This window comes from Phasianus colchicus, chromosome 31 (assembly GCF_987193195.1).
Source record: "Phasianus colchicus chromosome 31, bPhaCol1.hap1.1, whole genome shotgun sequence".
Taxonomy (NCBI): domain Eukaryota; kingdom Metazoa; phylum Chordata; class Aves; order Galliformes; family Phasianidae; genus Phasianus; species Phasianus colchicus.
The window spans coordinates 3,152,622-3,168,888 of record NC_143466.1 but is presented as its reverse complement, the minus strand read 5'-3'; the positions used below and the strand labels follow the sequence as shown (position 1 = coordinate 3,168,888).

The window sequence follows — 16,267 nt, the reverse complement described above, 5'->3', positions numbered from 1 at the left end:
GTTCCCCCCCCCATTTTGTGCCCCCCACCTGCAGCAGGTTGATGGTGACCCCCCCCCCATTTGTGCCCCCCCCCCCATTATTTCCCCCCCCCACCTGCAGCAGGTCGATGGTGACCCCCCCCCCATTTTGTGCCCCCCCACCTGCAGCAGGTCGATGGTGACCCCCCCCATTATTGTCCCCCCCCCATTGTCCCCCCCCCACCTGCAGCAGGTCGATGGTGACCCCCCCCATTATTGTCCCCCCCCCACCTGCAGCAGGTCGATGGTGACCCCCCCCCCATTATTGTCCCCCCCCCACCTGCAGCAGGTCGATGGTGACCCCCCCCATTATTGTCCCCCCCCCATTGTCCCCCCCCCACCTGCAGCAGGTCGATGGTGACCCCCCCCATTATTGTCCCCCCCCCACCTGCAGCAGGTCGATGGTGACCCCCCCCCCATTATTGTCCCCCCCCCACCTGCAGCAGGTCGATGGTGACCCCCCCCATTATTGTCCCCCCCCCATTGTCCCCCCCCCACCTGCAGCAGGTCGATGGTGACCCCCCCATTATTGTGACCCCCCCCCACCTGCAGCAGGTCGATGCTGACCCCCCCCCATTGTCCCCCCCCCACCTGCAGCAGGTCGATGGTGACCCCCCCCCATTGTCCCCCCCCCACCTGCAGCAGGTCGATGGTGACCCGGCCGTCGGCGCTCAGCAGCCGCGTTTCCCTGCGCCCCAGCTGCCGCGACTGGAAGGAGGAGCAGCGCAGCTGCGAGCGGCGGCCCAGAACCCGGCCCAGGAACGGGAACGACGACACCTGCGGGGGGGGGGGGGGGGGCAATGGGGGGAATGGGGGGCATGGGAGGATGGGGGGGGATTGGGGTGTCGGGGCAATGGGGGGAAGGGAGGACGGGGGGGGATGGGGGTGTGAGGGCAATGGGGGGCATGGGGGGGGCGGGGGGATGGGAGGACGGGGGGGGATGGGGGGTGTGGGGGCAATGGGGGGCATGGGGGGGAATGGGGGGAATGGGGGGAGTGGAGGCAATGGGGGGAAGGGGGGGAAGGGGGGGAAGGGGGAGAAGAGGGCAATGGGGGGGGGTCAGCATGGGGAATGGGGGAGCCATGGGGGGGGGATGGGGGTGTGGGGGCAATGGGGGGCAATGGGGGAAATGGGGAGGCAAAAGGGGGAAAGGGGGGCAATGAGGGGGGCATGGGGGGGGGGTGGGGGGAGGGGAGGACAGGGGGGGATTGGTGGTGTGGGGGCAATGGGGGCAAGGGGGGGGAATGGGGGAAAGGGGGAAAAGGGGGAGCAGAGGGCAATGGGGGGGGTCAGCAGGGGGAATGGGGGGGGAAGAGGGGGATGGGGAATGTGGGGGCAATGGGGGGCAGAGGGGGCAATGGGGGGAAGGGGAGGCAATGGGGGGGAATGGGGCAAAGGGGGGCAAGAGAGCAATGGGGGGGGGTCAGCAGGGGGCGGGGGGGCAGGGGGTGTGGGGGGAGTGGGGGGAGTGGGGGCAATGGGGGAAAGGGGGGGATGGGAGGATGGGGGGGGGGATGGGGGGTGTGGGGGCAATGGGGGGCATGGGGGGGAAGGGGGAGAAGAGGGCAATGGGGGGGGGTCAGCGGGGGGAATGGGGGGGGCATGGGGGGGATGGGGGGAGGGGAGGACAGGGGGGGTGGGGGGTGTGGGGGCAATGGGGGGAAGGGGGTGCAATGGGGGGGAATGGGGGGGCAAAAGGGGGAAAGGGGGGCAATGGGGGGGGCATGGGGTGGGGATGGGGGGAGGGGAGGACAGGGGGGGTGGGGGGTGTGGGGGCAATGGGGGGCATGGGGGGGAATGGGGGGAATGGGGGGAGTGGGGGCAATGGGGGGAAGGGGGAGAAGAGGGCAATAGGGGGGTCAGCGGGGGGCGGGGGGGGGATGGGGGGAGTGGGGGCAATGGGGGGGAATGGGGCAAATGGGGCGGCAAAAGGGGGAAAGGGGGGCAATGGGGGGGGAATGGGGGCAATGGGGGAAACGGGGAGAAGAGGGCAATGGGGGGCGCAATGGGGGCAGGGGGGAAGGGGACGGAGGGGGGGATGGGGGGAGTGGGGGCAATGGGGGGAAGGGGGAGAAGAGAGCAATGGGGGGTCAGCGGGGGGAATGGGGGGGAAGGGGGGGCAGGGGGGGATGGGGGGCGTGGGGACAATGGGGGGGCAAAAGGGGAAAGGGGGGCAATGGGGGGAAATGGGGGCGAAGAGAGCTATGGGGAATCCATAGGGTATCTATGGGGCGGCTGTGGGGCGGCTGTGGGGCGGCTATGGGGCAGCTGTGGGGCGGCTATGGGGCGGCTATGGGGCAGCTACGGGGGAGCTACGGGGGAGCGGCTATGGGGCAGTTATGGGGCAGTTATGGGGCAGCTATGGGGCAGTTATGGGGCAGCTATGGGGCAGCTATGGGGCAGTTATGGGGCAGCTATGGGGCAGCTATGGGGCAGTTATGGGGCAGTTATGGGGCAGTTATGGGGCAGCTATGGGGCAGTTATGGGGCAGCTATGGGGCAGCTGTGGGGCGGCTATGGGGCAGTTCTGGGGCAGTTATGGGGCAGCTATGGGGCAGCTGTGGGGCAACTATGGGGCAGTTATGGGGCAGTTATGGGGCAGCTATGGGGCAGCTGTGGGGCAGCTATGGGGCAGTTATGGGGCAGCTATGGGCTGGCTATGGGGCAGCTATGGGGCAGCTGTGGGGCGGCTATGGGGCAGCTATGGGGCAGCTATGGGGCGGCTGTGGGGTGGCTATGGGGCAGCTATGGGGCAGCTATGGGGCAGCTGTGGGGCAGCTGTGGGGAAGCTATGGGGCAGTTCTGGGGCAGCTATGGGCTAGCTATGGGGCAGCTATGGGGCAGCTGTGGGGCGGCTATGGGGCAGCTATGGGGCAGCTATGGGGCGGCTGTGGGGTGGCTATGGGGCAGCTATGGGGCAGCTGTGGGGCAGCTGTGGGGCAGCTATGGGGCAGCTGTGGGGCAGCTATGGGCTAGCTATGGGGCAGCTGTGGGGCAGCTATGGGGCAGCTGTGGGGCAGCTATGGGCTAGCTATGGGGCAGCTATGGGGCAGCTGTGGGGCGGCTATGGGGCAGCTATGGGGCAGCTATGGGGCAGCTGTGGGGCAGTTATGGGGCAGTTATGGGGCAGCTATGGGGCAGCTGTGGGGCACACCTTGAGCAGCTCAGCGCGCTCCACCAGGTAGGGCAGGTCGAAGTTCTGGATGTTGTACCCTGTGATGACGTCGGGGTCCACGATGCGCACAAACTCCGCCCACGACTGCAGGGGAACCCAAACGGGATGGGAGCCCCAAAACCGCCCCAAAACCGCCCCAAAACCACCCCAAAACCGCCCCAAAACCACCCCAAAACCGCCCCAAAACCACCCCAAGACCGCCCCAAAAAGACCCCAAAACGGCCCCAAAACAGCCCCAAAACGGCCCCAAAACAACCCCAAAACTGCCCTAAAACGACCCCCAGACTGCCCCCAAATGACCTGAAAACAACCCCTAAACCACCCCCAAACGACCCCAAAACTGCCCCCAAATCCCCCGAAATCCCCCTCAACTGCCCCCTAATCCCCTCCAATGACCTCATAGCCCCCCCAACTGCCCCCCAATCCCCCCCAAAATCCCAACTGCCCCCCAATCCCCTCCAACGACCCCATATCCTTCCAAATCCACCCAGAAATCCCCCCCACTGCCCCCCAAAATCCCCCCAGCTGCCCCCCAATCCCCCCAACGACCCCACAGCCCCCCAACAGCCCCCCAAATCCCCCCCAGCTGCCCCCCAACGACCCCACAGCCCCCCAACCAACCCCCCAATCCCCTCCAATGATCCCATATCCCCCTCAACTGCCCCCCAATCCCCCCCAGCGACCCTACAGCCCCCCAACTGCCCCCCCCACTGCCCCCAAACCCCCCTCAGAAGCCCCCCCACGTGTCCCCCCCGAAATCCCCCCAGCTGCCCCCCAATCCCCCCCAGCAACCCCACAGCCCCTCAGCTGCCCCCCAATCCCCCCCAAAATCCCCCCAACTGACCCCAATCCCCCCCAACGATCCCATATCCCCCTCAACTGCCCCCCAATCCCCCACAAAATCCCCCCAGCTGCCCCCCCCAATGACCCCACAGCCCCTCAACTGCCCCCCAATCCCCCCCCCAAAATCCGCCAGCTGCCCCCCAATCCCCCCCAATGACCCCACAGCCCCCCTACTGCCTCCTGAATCCCCCCAAAATGACCCCCAGCTGCCCCCCAACAATCCCATATCCCCCTCAGGTGCCCCACAATCCCCCCAACTGCCCCCCAACGACCCCACAGCCCCCCATCCCCTCCAATGACCCCATATCCTCCCAAATTCACCCCCAAATCCCCCCAACTGCCCCCCAATCCCCCCCAAAATACCCCCAACTGCCCCCCAACTGCCCCTCAATCCCCCCTGAAATCCCCCAAACTGCCCCCCAATCCCCCCCAATGACCTCACAGCCCCCCAACTGCCCCCCAATCCCCCCCAACAATCCCATATCCCCCTCAACTGCCCCCCAATCCCCCCCAACGACCCCACAGCCCCCCAACTGCCCCCAATCCCCCCCAACGACCCCACAGGCCCTCAACTGCCCCCCATCCCCTCCAATGACCCCATATCCTCCCAAATTCACCCCCAAATCCCCCCAACTGCCCCCCAATCCCCCCCAAAATCCCCCCAACTGCCCCCCAAAGACCCCCTATCCTCCCCAACTGCCCCCCAAAATCCCCCTCAACTGCCCCCTAATCCCCTCCAATGAACTCATAGCCCCCCAACTGCCCCCCAACCCCCCCCAAAATCCCCCCAACTGCCCCCCAAAATCCCCAACTGTCCCCCAATCCCCCCCAACGACCACACAGCCCCCCAATCCCCCCAAAATCCCCCCCAACTGCCCCCCCAACAACCCCACAGCCCCCCAACTGCCCCCCAGCCCCCCCCAAAATCCCCCCAGCTGCCCCCCAATCCCCCCGAAATCCCCCCCAACTGCCCCCCAATCCCCCCAAAATCCTCCCCAGCTGCCCCCAATGACCCCCCAGCCCCCCAACTGCCCCCCAATCCCCCCCAGCGACCCCACAGCCCCCCCAACTGCCCCCCCACCGCCCCCAACCCCCCCCCAGAAGCCCCCCCCCCACCTGCAGGAGCTGCTCCTCGCTGCGGCAGCTGACGATGGCGCAGCCCGGCACGGCGGCGCAGCCCCCCAGCACCAGCACGCAGCGGATGAACGGCTCCTTGTCGCCGTGCCGCTGCACCGCGCTGCCCACCTGGATCACCGCGTCGTGCCGGGCCTCCGGGAACACCCCTGGGGGGGGGAACCCCAACGTCACCCCCCCCCCCGGGGCACAAAGACCCCCAAGTGCCCCCCGAGCCCCCCACGTGTACACCTGTGCATTATTCCCAATGACCCCATGGGGGTCACAGCGCCCCCTACAGGAGGAGGAATGAAGCCGGGGGGTCACAGCGCCCCCTAGAGGAGGAGGAATGAAGCCGGGGGGTCACAGCGCCCCCTACAGGAGGAGGAATGCAGCTGGGGGTCACAGCGCCCCCTACAGGAGGAGGAATGCAACTGGGGGTCACAGCGCCCCCTAGAGGAGGAGGAATGCAGCTGGGGGTCACAGCGCCCCCTACAGGAGGAGGAATGCAGCTGGGGTCACAGCGCCCCCTACAGGAGGAGGAATGAAGCCGGGGGGTCACAGCGCCCCCTACAGGAGGAGGAATGCAGCTGGGGGTCACAGCGCCCCCTACAGGAGGAATGCAGCTGGGGGTCACAGCGCCCCCTACAGGAGGAATGCAGCTAGGGGGGGGGAGAGGGCACCCAAATTTCACACCCCCCCCCGGGGCACAAAGACCCCCAAGTGCCCCCCGAGCCCCCCACGTGTACGCCTGTGCATTATTCCCAATGAACCCATGGGGGTCACAGCGCCCCCTACAGGAGGAGGAATGCAGCTGGGGGGGGGAGAGGGCACCCCAATTTCACCGCCCCCCCCGGGGCACAAAGACCCCCAATGTGCCCCCCAAGTCCCCCACTTGTACCCCAATGCCCCCATGTGTCACCTATGTGTCACCCATGGGGGTCACAGCGCCCCCTACAGGAGGAGGAATGCAGCTGGGGGGGGGGCAGGGAACCCAATGTGTCGTCCCCCCCGGGCAAAAAGACCCCCTCAGGCCCCCCCACTGTGCCCCACCTGGCCCCAATGTACCCCCATACCCCCCCAGCCCCCCTCCAAACGCTCTCAACCCCCCTACATCCCCCTAGACCCCCTCCCACCTCATATCCCCCCCAGAACTCCCCTCAAAACCCCCAGCCCCCCAAAAAGCCCCCCCAAATACCCCCCAAAAACCCCCAGCCCCCCCAAATGGCCCCCCTTTTATGCCCCCCCCCCACCTTTGCGCCCGGCGCACTCGATGTCAAACCTGAGCCCCCCCAGCCCCCCCCAAATGCCCCCACCCACCCCATACTCCCCCCCCCCCCCCCCCAAATGTCCCCTACATCCCCCCAGACCCCCCCCCAACACCCCCAGCCACCCCAAACCCCCCCCCAGACCCCCCCAAGTGCCCCCCCTTTATGCCCCCCCCCCACCTTTGCGCCCAGCGCACTCGATGTCAAACCTGAGCCCCCCCAGCCCCCCCTAAATGCCCCCAACGCCCCTACATGACCCCAGCCCCCCCCCCCAACACCCCCACCCACCCCATACCCCCCCCCAGACCCCCCCCAGGTCCCCCCCCCTTATGCCCCCCCCCCACCTTTGCGCCCGGCGCACTCGATGTCGAAGCTGAGCCCCCCCAGCCCCCCCCAAGCACCCCCACCCACCCCATACTCCCCCCAACCCCCCCCCCAAGTGCCCCCTACATGCCCCCAGACCCCCCCCAAACGCCCCCACCCACCCCATACCCCCCCCCAGACCCCCCCGGGTGCTCCCCCCTTTATGCCCCCCCCCACCTTTGCGCCCGGCGCACTCGATGTTGAAGCTGAGCCCCCCCAGCCCCCCCTGAATGCCCCCAACCCCGCTACATGACCCCAGCCCCCCCCAAACGCCCCCACCCACCCCATACCCCCCCCAGACCCCCCCCCCTTATGCCCCCCCCCCACCTTTGCGCCCAGCGCACTCGATGTCGAAGCTGAGCCCCCCCAGCCCCCCCCAAATGCCCCCAACCCCCCTACATTACCCCAGCCCCCCCCAAACACCCCCACCCACCCCATCCCCCCCCCCAGCCCCCCCTAGGTGCCCCCCCTTTGTGCCCCCCCCCCCCACCTTTGCGCCCTGCACACTCGATGTCGAAGCTGAGGATGCGGAGGGGGGGGATGCGCAGCCACGGCCCCTCGGGGGGGTGTCCTTTCAGCGCCCCCCACCCCACATCCGCCTCCAATTGGCACAGCGTGGCGGGGGGGGGAGCGCCGGGACCCCCCCTCAATCGGAATTGACCCCCAGGAACCTCCAACCAACAGCAGCCAACCAGGCCGGAGTCCACCAGGAATCTGGGGGGGGGGGAAAACGGGGGGGTCAGTGGGGAAATGGGGGGGGTGGGGGGGGTCAGAGGGAACATGGGGGGCATGGGGGGGGGGGTCAGTGGGGAAATGGGGGGCTGGGGAGGCAAGCGGGGGGGGCAGGGGGAAAATGGGGGGCACAGGGGGGGTCAGTGGGGAAATGGGGGGCATGGGGGGTCAGTGGGGAAATGGGGGGCATGGGGGGTCAGAGGGAACATGGGGGGCATGGGGGGGGTCAGTGGGGAAATGGGGGGGGTGGGAGGGGTAGTGAGGACATGGGGGGTCATGGGGGGCTCAGTGAGGATGTGGGGGGGCTGGGGGGGCATTGGGGGGGGTCACTGGGGGGCATTGGGGCACGGGGGGGGGTCAATGGGGACACAGGGGATCAAAGGGGTTCCTGGGGGGGGGGAGGTGTCAGGGTTGGGGGGGGTCAATGGAGACATGGGAGACCAAGGGGGTGCTGGGGGGGGGGTCTTGGGGTTGGGGGGGGTCCCAACCTGGTCTCGAAGTCAATGTTGGCCTCGAAGGGGGGACCAAGGGGGTCTTGGGGGGGGGGTCTTGGGGTTTTGGGAGGGGTCAATGGGGACACGGGGGATCAAAGGGGTCTGGGGGGGGTCTCAGGGTTGGGGGGGGTTGATAGGGACAAGGGGTATTAAAGGGGTCCTGGGGGGGGTCTCAGGTTTGGGGGGGGTCAGTGGGGACACGGGGGATCAAAGGGGTCCTGGGGGGGGTCTCAGGTTTGGGGGGGGTCAGTGGGGACATGGGGGACCAAGGGGGTCCTGGGGGGGGGGTCTTGGGGTTGGGGGGGGTCAGTGGGGACACAGGGGGACCAAGGGGGTCCTGGGGGGGGGGTCTTGGGGTTGGGGGGGTCCCAACCTGATCTCGAAGTCGATGTTGGCCTTGAAGGGGGGACCAAGGGGGTCCTGGGGGGGGGGGCGGTCTTGGGGTTGGGGGGGTCAGTGGGGACACAGGGGGACCAAGGGGGTCCTGGGGGGGGGTGTTGGGGTTGGGGGGGGTCCCAACCTGATCTCGAAGTCGATGTTGGCCTCGAAGGGGGGGGCGGGGTGCACCCCCAGAGCCCCCCAGCGCAGCCCCTCCTCCAGCAGGCGGCGGGCGGGGGGCAGCAGGCGCGGCACGGCCAGCAGCACGCGCACAAACTGCGAGCGGCGCCCCCCCTGGAAACCCAGGATGCCTGGGGGTCAAAGGTCAGGGGTCAAAGGTTAAGGGGTCAGGGGGCGGTCTGCCGGGGGACCCCAAAGCACGGCCACGAAGAGACACCAGAAGAGATCCCAGAGTGACCCTAAAGTGACCCCAAAGTCACCCCAAAAGAGATCCCAGAGTGACCCTAAAAGTGACCCCAAAGTGACCCCAAAAGAGATCCCAGAGTGACCCCAAAGGGGACCCCAAAAGAGACCCCAGGATGACCTCAAAGCGACCCCAAAACAGACCCAGAAGTGACCCCAAAGGGGACCCCAAAGTCACCCCAAAAGAGACCCAGAAGTGACCCCAAAATGATCCCAAAAAAGATCCCAGAAGTAACCCTAAAAGTGACCCCAAGATGACCCCAAAAGAGATCCCAGAGTGACCCCAAAGCGACCCCAAAATGACCCCAAAAGAGACCTCAGGGTGACCTCAAAGCAACCCCAAAACAGACCCAGAAGTGACCCTAAAAGTGACCCCAAAGTGACCCCAAAAGAGACCCCAAACGGGACCCCAAAGTGACCCCAAAAGAGATCCCAGAGTGACCCCAAAGCGACCCCAAAAGAGACCCCAAAGGGGACCCCAAAGTGACCCCAAAAGAGATCCCAGAGTGACCCCAAAGCAACCCCAAAAGAGACCCCAAAGTGACCCCCAAAGTCACCCCAAGAGACCCAGAAGTGACCCTAAAAGTGACCCCAAAAGAGACCTCAGGGTGACCTCAAAGCGACCCCAAAACAGACCCAGAAGTGACCCTAAAAGTGACCCCAAAACAGACCCAGAAGTGACCCCAAAGGGGACCCCAAAGTGACCCCAAAAGAGATCCCAGAGTGACCCCAAAGCGACCCCAAAAGAGACCCCAAAGGGGACCCCAAAGTGACCCCAAAAGACCCAGAAGTGACCCTAAAAGTGACCCCAAAGTGACCCCAAAAGAGATCCCACAGTGACCCCAAAACAGACCCAGAAGTGACCCTAAAAGTGACCCCAAAGTGACCCCAAAAGAGATCCCAAGGGACCCCCAAAGTGACCCCAAAACAGACCTCAGAGTGACCTCAAAGTGACCCTGAAGTGACCCCAAAAGTGACCCCAAAGGAGATCCCAGAGTGACCCCAAAGTGACCCCACATCTGACCCCTAAATGACCCCAAAAGAAACCTGAGTGACCCCAAAATTCCCCCCAGCCCCCCCCCAAAATGCCCCCAACCCCCTATATTTCACCCCAACCCCCCCAGATTCCCCCCCAACACTCCCCCCAAAATGCCCCCAAACCCCCCCATATTCCCCCCCAGACCCCCCCAAATGCCCCCAACCCCCCCAATATTCCCCCAAATGCCCCCAACCCCCCCAAGTTGCCCCCAGACCCCCAAAATGCCCCCAACCCCCCCATATTCCCCCCAGACTCCCCAAAATACCCTCAATCCCCCATGTTCCCACCAGACCCCCCCCCAAAATGCTCCCAACCCCCCCATATTCCCCCCCAAAAGTCCCCCAACCCCCCTATATCCCCCAGACCCCCCCCAAATGTCCCCAACCCCCCCATATTCCCCCCCCAAATGCCCCCAACCCCCCTATATGCCCCAGACCCCCCCCCAAAATGCCCCCAACCCCCCCATAGTCCCCCCCCCAAAAGTCCCCCAACCCCCCTATATCCCCCAGACCCCCCCCAAAATGCCCCCAACCCCCCCATATTCCCCCAGACCCCCCCCAAAATTCCCCCCCAAAAGTCCCTCAACCCCCCCACATTCCCCCCAGACCCCCCCTCAAATGCCCCAACCCCCCCACATTCCCCCCCAGACCCCCCCCAAATGCCCCCAACCCCCCCATATTCCCCCCCAAATGCCCCCAATCCCCCCTCATTCCCCCCCAGACCTCCCCCCAAATGCCCCCAACCCCCCTATATCCCCCAGACCCCCCCAAAATGCCCCCAATCCCCCCACATTCCCCCCAGACCCCCCCCAAAATGCCCCCAATCCCCCCACATTCCCCCCCAAATGCCCCCAACCCCCCCACATTCCCCCCCAGACCCCCCCAAAATGCTCCCAACCCCCCCATATTCCCCCCCCAAAAGTCCCCCAACCCCCCTATATCCCCCAGACCCCCCCCGAAAATGCCCCCAACCCCCCAATATTCCCCCCCAAAATGCCCCCAACCCCCCCATATTCCCCCCCAAATGCCCCCAACCCCTCCATATCCCCCCAGACCCCCCCCCAAAATGCCCCCAACCCCCCCACATTCCCCCCAGACCCCCCAAAATACCCTCAATCCCCCATGTTCCCACCAGACCCCCCAAAAATCCCCCCAGACCCCCCCCCCAAAATGCTCCCAATCCCCCCATAGTCCCCCCCCCCAAAAGTCCCCCAACCCCCCTATATCCCCCAGACCCCCCCCCAAAATGCCCCCAACCCCCCTATATCCCCCAGACCCCCCCCCAAAAGTCCCCCAACCCCCCTATATCCCCCAGACCCCCCCCAAAAGTCCCCCAACCCCCCTATATCCCCCAGACCCCCCCCCAAAATGCCCCCAACCCCCCCATATTCCCCCCCAAATGCCCCCATCCCCCCACATTCCCCCCCAGACCCCCCCCAAAATGCCCCCAATCCCCCCTCCATGCCTCCCAAGACCCCCCCCCCTCCCCCAAAATGTCCCCCCCCCCCCAACTCACTCTGTTTCTGGCATATTTCCAAGGCCAGCACAGCTCGGCCCCCCCCCTGCCGTGCCCCCCCCCGCTGCTCCCTCTGCAGCGCCGCCTCCAACTCCCGCTGCAGATCTGCCAGGTGCCCCACCTCCAGCCCTGGGGGGGGGGCAAAAAGGGGGTCGGGGGGGGGGGGGTCAGAAAGGGCCTCAGGACCCCCCCTGACCCAAAGGACCCCCCAGGAAAAAAATAGGGGGGGTCAGAACCAATAGAATCTATGGGGCGCACAGCCTCTATACGAGACCCCAGAGAATCTCCACACGACGATGGCATTTTGGGGGAGTTCCGGGGGGGTTATGGGTTTTTTTTTTTTTGGGGGGGGGGGCGGAGGGGGGGTCAGAAAGGGCCTCAGGACCCCCCCTGACCCAAAGGACCCCCCAGGAAAAAAATAGGGGGGGGTCAGAACCAATAGAATCTATGGGGCGCACAGCCTCTATACGAGACGCTGGAGAATCTCGATGTAGCAGTGGGGTTTTGGGGGCTATGGGGGTTGTGGGGGGGCTATGAGGGTTTCTGAGGGGTTTATGGGGGGTCACTGAAAGCCTCAGGACACCCCCTGACTCAAAGGACCCCCCCCCGGAAAAAAATGAGGGGGGTCAGAACCAATAGAATCTATGGGGCGCACAGCCTCTATACGAGGCCCCAGAGAATCTCCACACGACGACGGCGTTTTGGGGGAGTTCCGGGGGGGTTATTGGTTGTTTTTTTTTGGGGGGGGAAGGGGGGGTCACAAAGGTCCTCAGGACCCCGCCCTGACCTAAAGGACCCCCCCAGGACAAAAATAGGGGGGTCATAACCCTGTAGAATCTATGGGGCGCACAGCCTCTATACGAGACACCGGAGAATCTCCACACGACGACGGCGTTTTGGGGGAGTTCCGGGGGGGTTATGGGGGTTTTTTGGGGGGGGGGGTCTCACCGGGGGGGGCCAAGACGTAGAAGTAGGGGGCGAAGCCGTGCACGTGCAGGCAGACGCTGTGACCGCCGTCCGTCACCCCGAAGATGCGCAGGATGGGGACGGGACCCTCCGTGCTGCCCGGCATCCCGGGGAGGGGGGAGCCTGGGGGGGGGGGAAGAACAGCTATGACACCCCCCCGTGGGGCTGAGACCCCTCCCCATATTGCTGACACCCCCCCTTAGGGCTGAGACCCCTCCCTATATTGCTGAGATCCCCCCACATTACTGAGGCCCCCCGCTTAGGGTTAAGATCCCCCCTTAGGGCTGAGACCCCCCCCCCATAGGGTTGAGACCCCTCCCCATATTGCTGAGATCCCCCCCTCTCCCCCACCCCATGGGGCTGAGACCCCCCTCCCATATTGCTGAGACCCCCCCCTTAGGGCTGAGTCCCCCCCACTTAGGGCTGAGACCCCCCCCCCCATATTGCTGAAAAATCCCCACAGAACTAAGACCCCCCCTCACTATAGGGCTGAGACCCCAGCTATGGGGCAGTAACCCCCCTCTCCACTATGGGGCTGAGACGCCCGCTATGGGGCAGTGACCCCCTTCCGCTATGGGGCTGAGACCCCCCAGCTATAGGGCTGAGAGCCCCGCTATGGGGCAGTGACCCCCCCCTTCTATGGGGCTGAGACCCCCCAGCTATAGGGCAGTGACTCCCCCTCCGCTATGGGGCTGAGACCCCCCAGCTATGGGGCAGTGACTCCCCCCTTCTATGGGGCTGAGACCCCCAGCTATAGGGCTGAGACCACCCACTATGGGGCAGTGACCCCCCCTCCACTATAGGGCTGAGAGCCCCACTACGTGGCAGTGACCCCCCTCCTGCTATGGGGCTGAGACGCCCGCTATGGGGCAGCGACCCCCGCTATGGGGCAGCCCCTCACCCAGGTAGTGGTCGAGGTCGAGCTGCAGGAAGCAGAGCTCCTGGGGGGGCTCCGGGGGCAGCGGGGGGCGGCGCCATTTGGGGTTCACCTCCCCCACAAAGAGGGAACCTGGGGGGGGCAAAGGGGGGGCAGGGGTCACAGCCTGCCCCACAGCGCCCCATAGAGGCCCCCCTGCCCCATAGAGCCCCATAAAGCCCCCCACCTGCCCCATAGAGCCCCACATCCCCCCCCAGATCCCCCCCCTCACATCTCTCCACACCCCCCCCCCAAGATCCCCCTCCTCACCCCACAGCCTCCCACATCCCACCCCACAGCCTCCCCCACCCCATATCCCCCCCCACAGCCTCCCATATCCAACCCCATATCCCCCCCCACAGCCCCCTCCTCACCCCATAGAACCCCACAGCCCCCCCCAAACCCCTTCCTGATCCACAGAACCCCACAGCCCCCCATATCCCACCCCACAGCCTCCCCCACCCCATATCCCCCCCACAACCCCCTCCTCCCCCCATAAAACCCCACAGCCCCCCTTCTACCCCCCCATAACCTCCCCCACCCCATATCCCCCCCACAGCCCCCTCCTCACCCCATAGAACCCCACAGCCTCCCATATCCCACCCCAAAACCTCCCCCACCCCATATCCCCCCCTACAGCCCCCTCCTCACCCCACAGAACCCCACAACCCCCCATTTACCCCCCACAACCTCCCCCATCCCATATCCCCCCCACAGCCCCCCATATCCCACCCCAAAACCTCCCCCACCCCATATCCCCCCCACAACCCCCTCCTCCCCCCATAAAACCCCACAGCCCCCCTTCTACCCCCCCATCACCTCCCCCACCCCATATCCCCCCCCACAGCCCCCTCCTCACCCCATAGAACCCCACAGGCCCCCCCAAATCCCCTTCCTGATCCCACAGAACCCCACAGCCCCCCATTTATCCCCCCACAGCCTCCCCCACCCCATATCCCCCCCACAACCCCCTCCTCCCCCCATATCCCACCCCACAACCTCCCCTACCCCCCTACAGCCCCCTTCCCACCCCGTAGAACCCCACAGCCCCCCCACATCCCACCCCACAGCCTCCCCCACCCCATATCCCCTCCAGAGCCCCCCCACATCCCACCCCACAGCCTCCCCCACCCCATATCCCCTCCAGAGCCCCCCCACATCCCACCCCACAACCTCCCCCACCCCATATCCCCCCCACAGCCCCCTCCTCAGCCCATAAAACCCCACAGCCTCCCCCAAAACTGCTTCCTGATCCCACAGAACCCCACAACCCTCCCCACATCCCACCCCACAGCCTCCCCCACCCCATATCCCCCCCACAGCCCCCCATATCCCACCCCATAACCTCCCCCATCCCATATCCCCCCCTACAGTCCCCTCCTCACCCCACAGCCCCCATATCCCACCCCATAACCTCCCCCATCCCATATCCCCCCCTACAGTCCCCTCCTCACCCCACAGCCCCCCATATCCCACCCCATAACCTCCCCCATCCCATATCCCCCCCTACAGTCCTCTCCTCACCCCACAGCCCCCCACATCCCACCCCACAACCTCCCCCACCCCAAATCCCCCCCACAGCCCCCCATATCCCACCCCATAACCTCCCCCATCCCATATCCCCCCCTACAGTCCTCTCCTCACCCCACAGCCCCCCACATCCCACCCCACAGCCTCCCCCACCCCATATCCCCCCCACAGCCCCCCATATCCCACCCCATAACCTCCCCCATCCCATATCCCCCCCTACAGTCCCCTCCTCACCCCACAGCCCCCATATCCCACCCCATAACCTCCCCCACCCCATATCCCCCCCACAGCCCCCCATATCCCACCCCATAACCTCCCCCATCCCATATCCCCCCCTACAGTCCCCTCCTCACCCCAAATCCCCCCCCACAGCCCACCCCATAACCTCCCCCACCCCAAATCCCCCCCCACAGCTCCCCTCCTACCCCCCCAAAACCTCCCCCACCCCACATCCCCCCCCACAGCCCCCAAATCCCCCCATAGGACCCCCCAAATCCCCCCCCAAATCCCCCCCCTATATCCCCCCCCTCACCAGCCGTCCCGCTCTCTGCCCTCCCCTGGTGCTGCTGCTCTTCCTCCACCTCCTCCTCCTCCTCCTCCTCCTCCATGAGCGCCAGCTCCTCCTCGAAGCGGGATGGGGGGGGGTCTTCGTGCTCCTCCCCCCGCAGCCGTTTGCGTTGCTGGGGGTTGGGGGGGCCGGAGGGGGGCGGCCGTTTCGTCTCCATCCTACGAGGAGACCCCCCCCAAATAAGGAGATCCCCTTTTAGGAGCGGTGGGGAGGGGGGATGAGGACAGCGGGACCCCCCCCAAATCCCCAAATCCCCCCCACATCTACCCAAAAAGGTGCCCCCCCCCCAAGATCCCCCCAACCCCTCTTGGACGCCCGAAATCCCATTAAATCCCATTAAATCCCCCCCCCCAGACCCAACATTACAGCAAATCCCCTCACACAGCACCTCAGCGCCCCCCCAGACCCCAAAATCCCTTCGACTCACCCCAATAAGACCCCCCCCCCACTTCGGATACCCCCAAATATCCCAAATTCACCCCAATGAGCCCCTTCCTCAACCCCCCAGACCCCAAATCCCCTCAATCCACCCCATAGAGACCCCTCCCCACACCTCACACTATCCTTCCCCCCCCTTGGACCCCCAAATCCCCCCAAATCCCCCGAATTCACCGCAAAGATTCCTCTCCCCCCTCCCCCCTTTTGGACACCCCCAGACCCCAAAACCCCCTCAATCCACCCCATAGAGACCCCTCCCCACATCTCACACCACCCCCACCCCACTTTGGACACCCCCAGACCCCAAATCCCCCCAAATTCACCCCATAAAGACCCTTTTCCCACTCCCCAAGACCCCAAATCCCCTCAATTCACCCCAAAGATTCCCCTCCTACCACCCTTTGGACACCCCCAGACCCCAAATCCCCCAAATTCACCCCAATGAGACCCTTCCCCACTCCCCAAGACCCCCAAATCCCCTCAATTCAC

General features: G+C 65.8%; 1 protein-coding gene across 1 annotated transcript in view; it reads right to left on the bottom strand.

Moving 5' to 3' along the window:
• POLD1 (DNA polymerase delta 1, catalytic subunit) overlaps positions 1-16,267 on the bottom strand; it is a 52,727-nt gene that overhangs the window by 35,422 nt on the left and 1,038 nt on the right. Inside the window, exons 2-10 of the mRNA XM_090127492.1 lie at positions 15,305-15,498; positions 13,228-13,335; positions 12,309-12,449; positions 11,361-11,489; positions 8,526-8,694; positions 7,270-7,493; positions 5,152-5,318; positions 3,172-3,276; positions 655-795 (exon numbers count right to left, since the gene is read on the bottom strand). Coding sequence (XP_089983618.1) covers positions 655-795; positions 3,172-3,276; positions 5,152-5,318; positions 7,270-7,493; positions 8,526-8,694; positions 11,361-11,489; positions 12,309-12,449; positions 13,228-13,335; positions 15,305-15,497 — 1,377 coding nt within the window. The 5' untranslated portion in view covers position 15,498. The remainder of the gene's footprint in view (positions 1-654; positions 796-3,171; positions 3,277-5,151; positions 5,319-7,269; positions 7,494-8,525; positions 8,695-11,360; positions 11,490-12,308; positions 12,450-13,227; positions 13,336-15,304; positions 15,499-16,267) is intronic.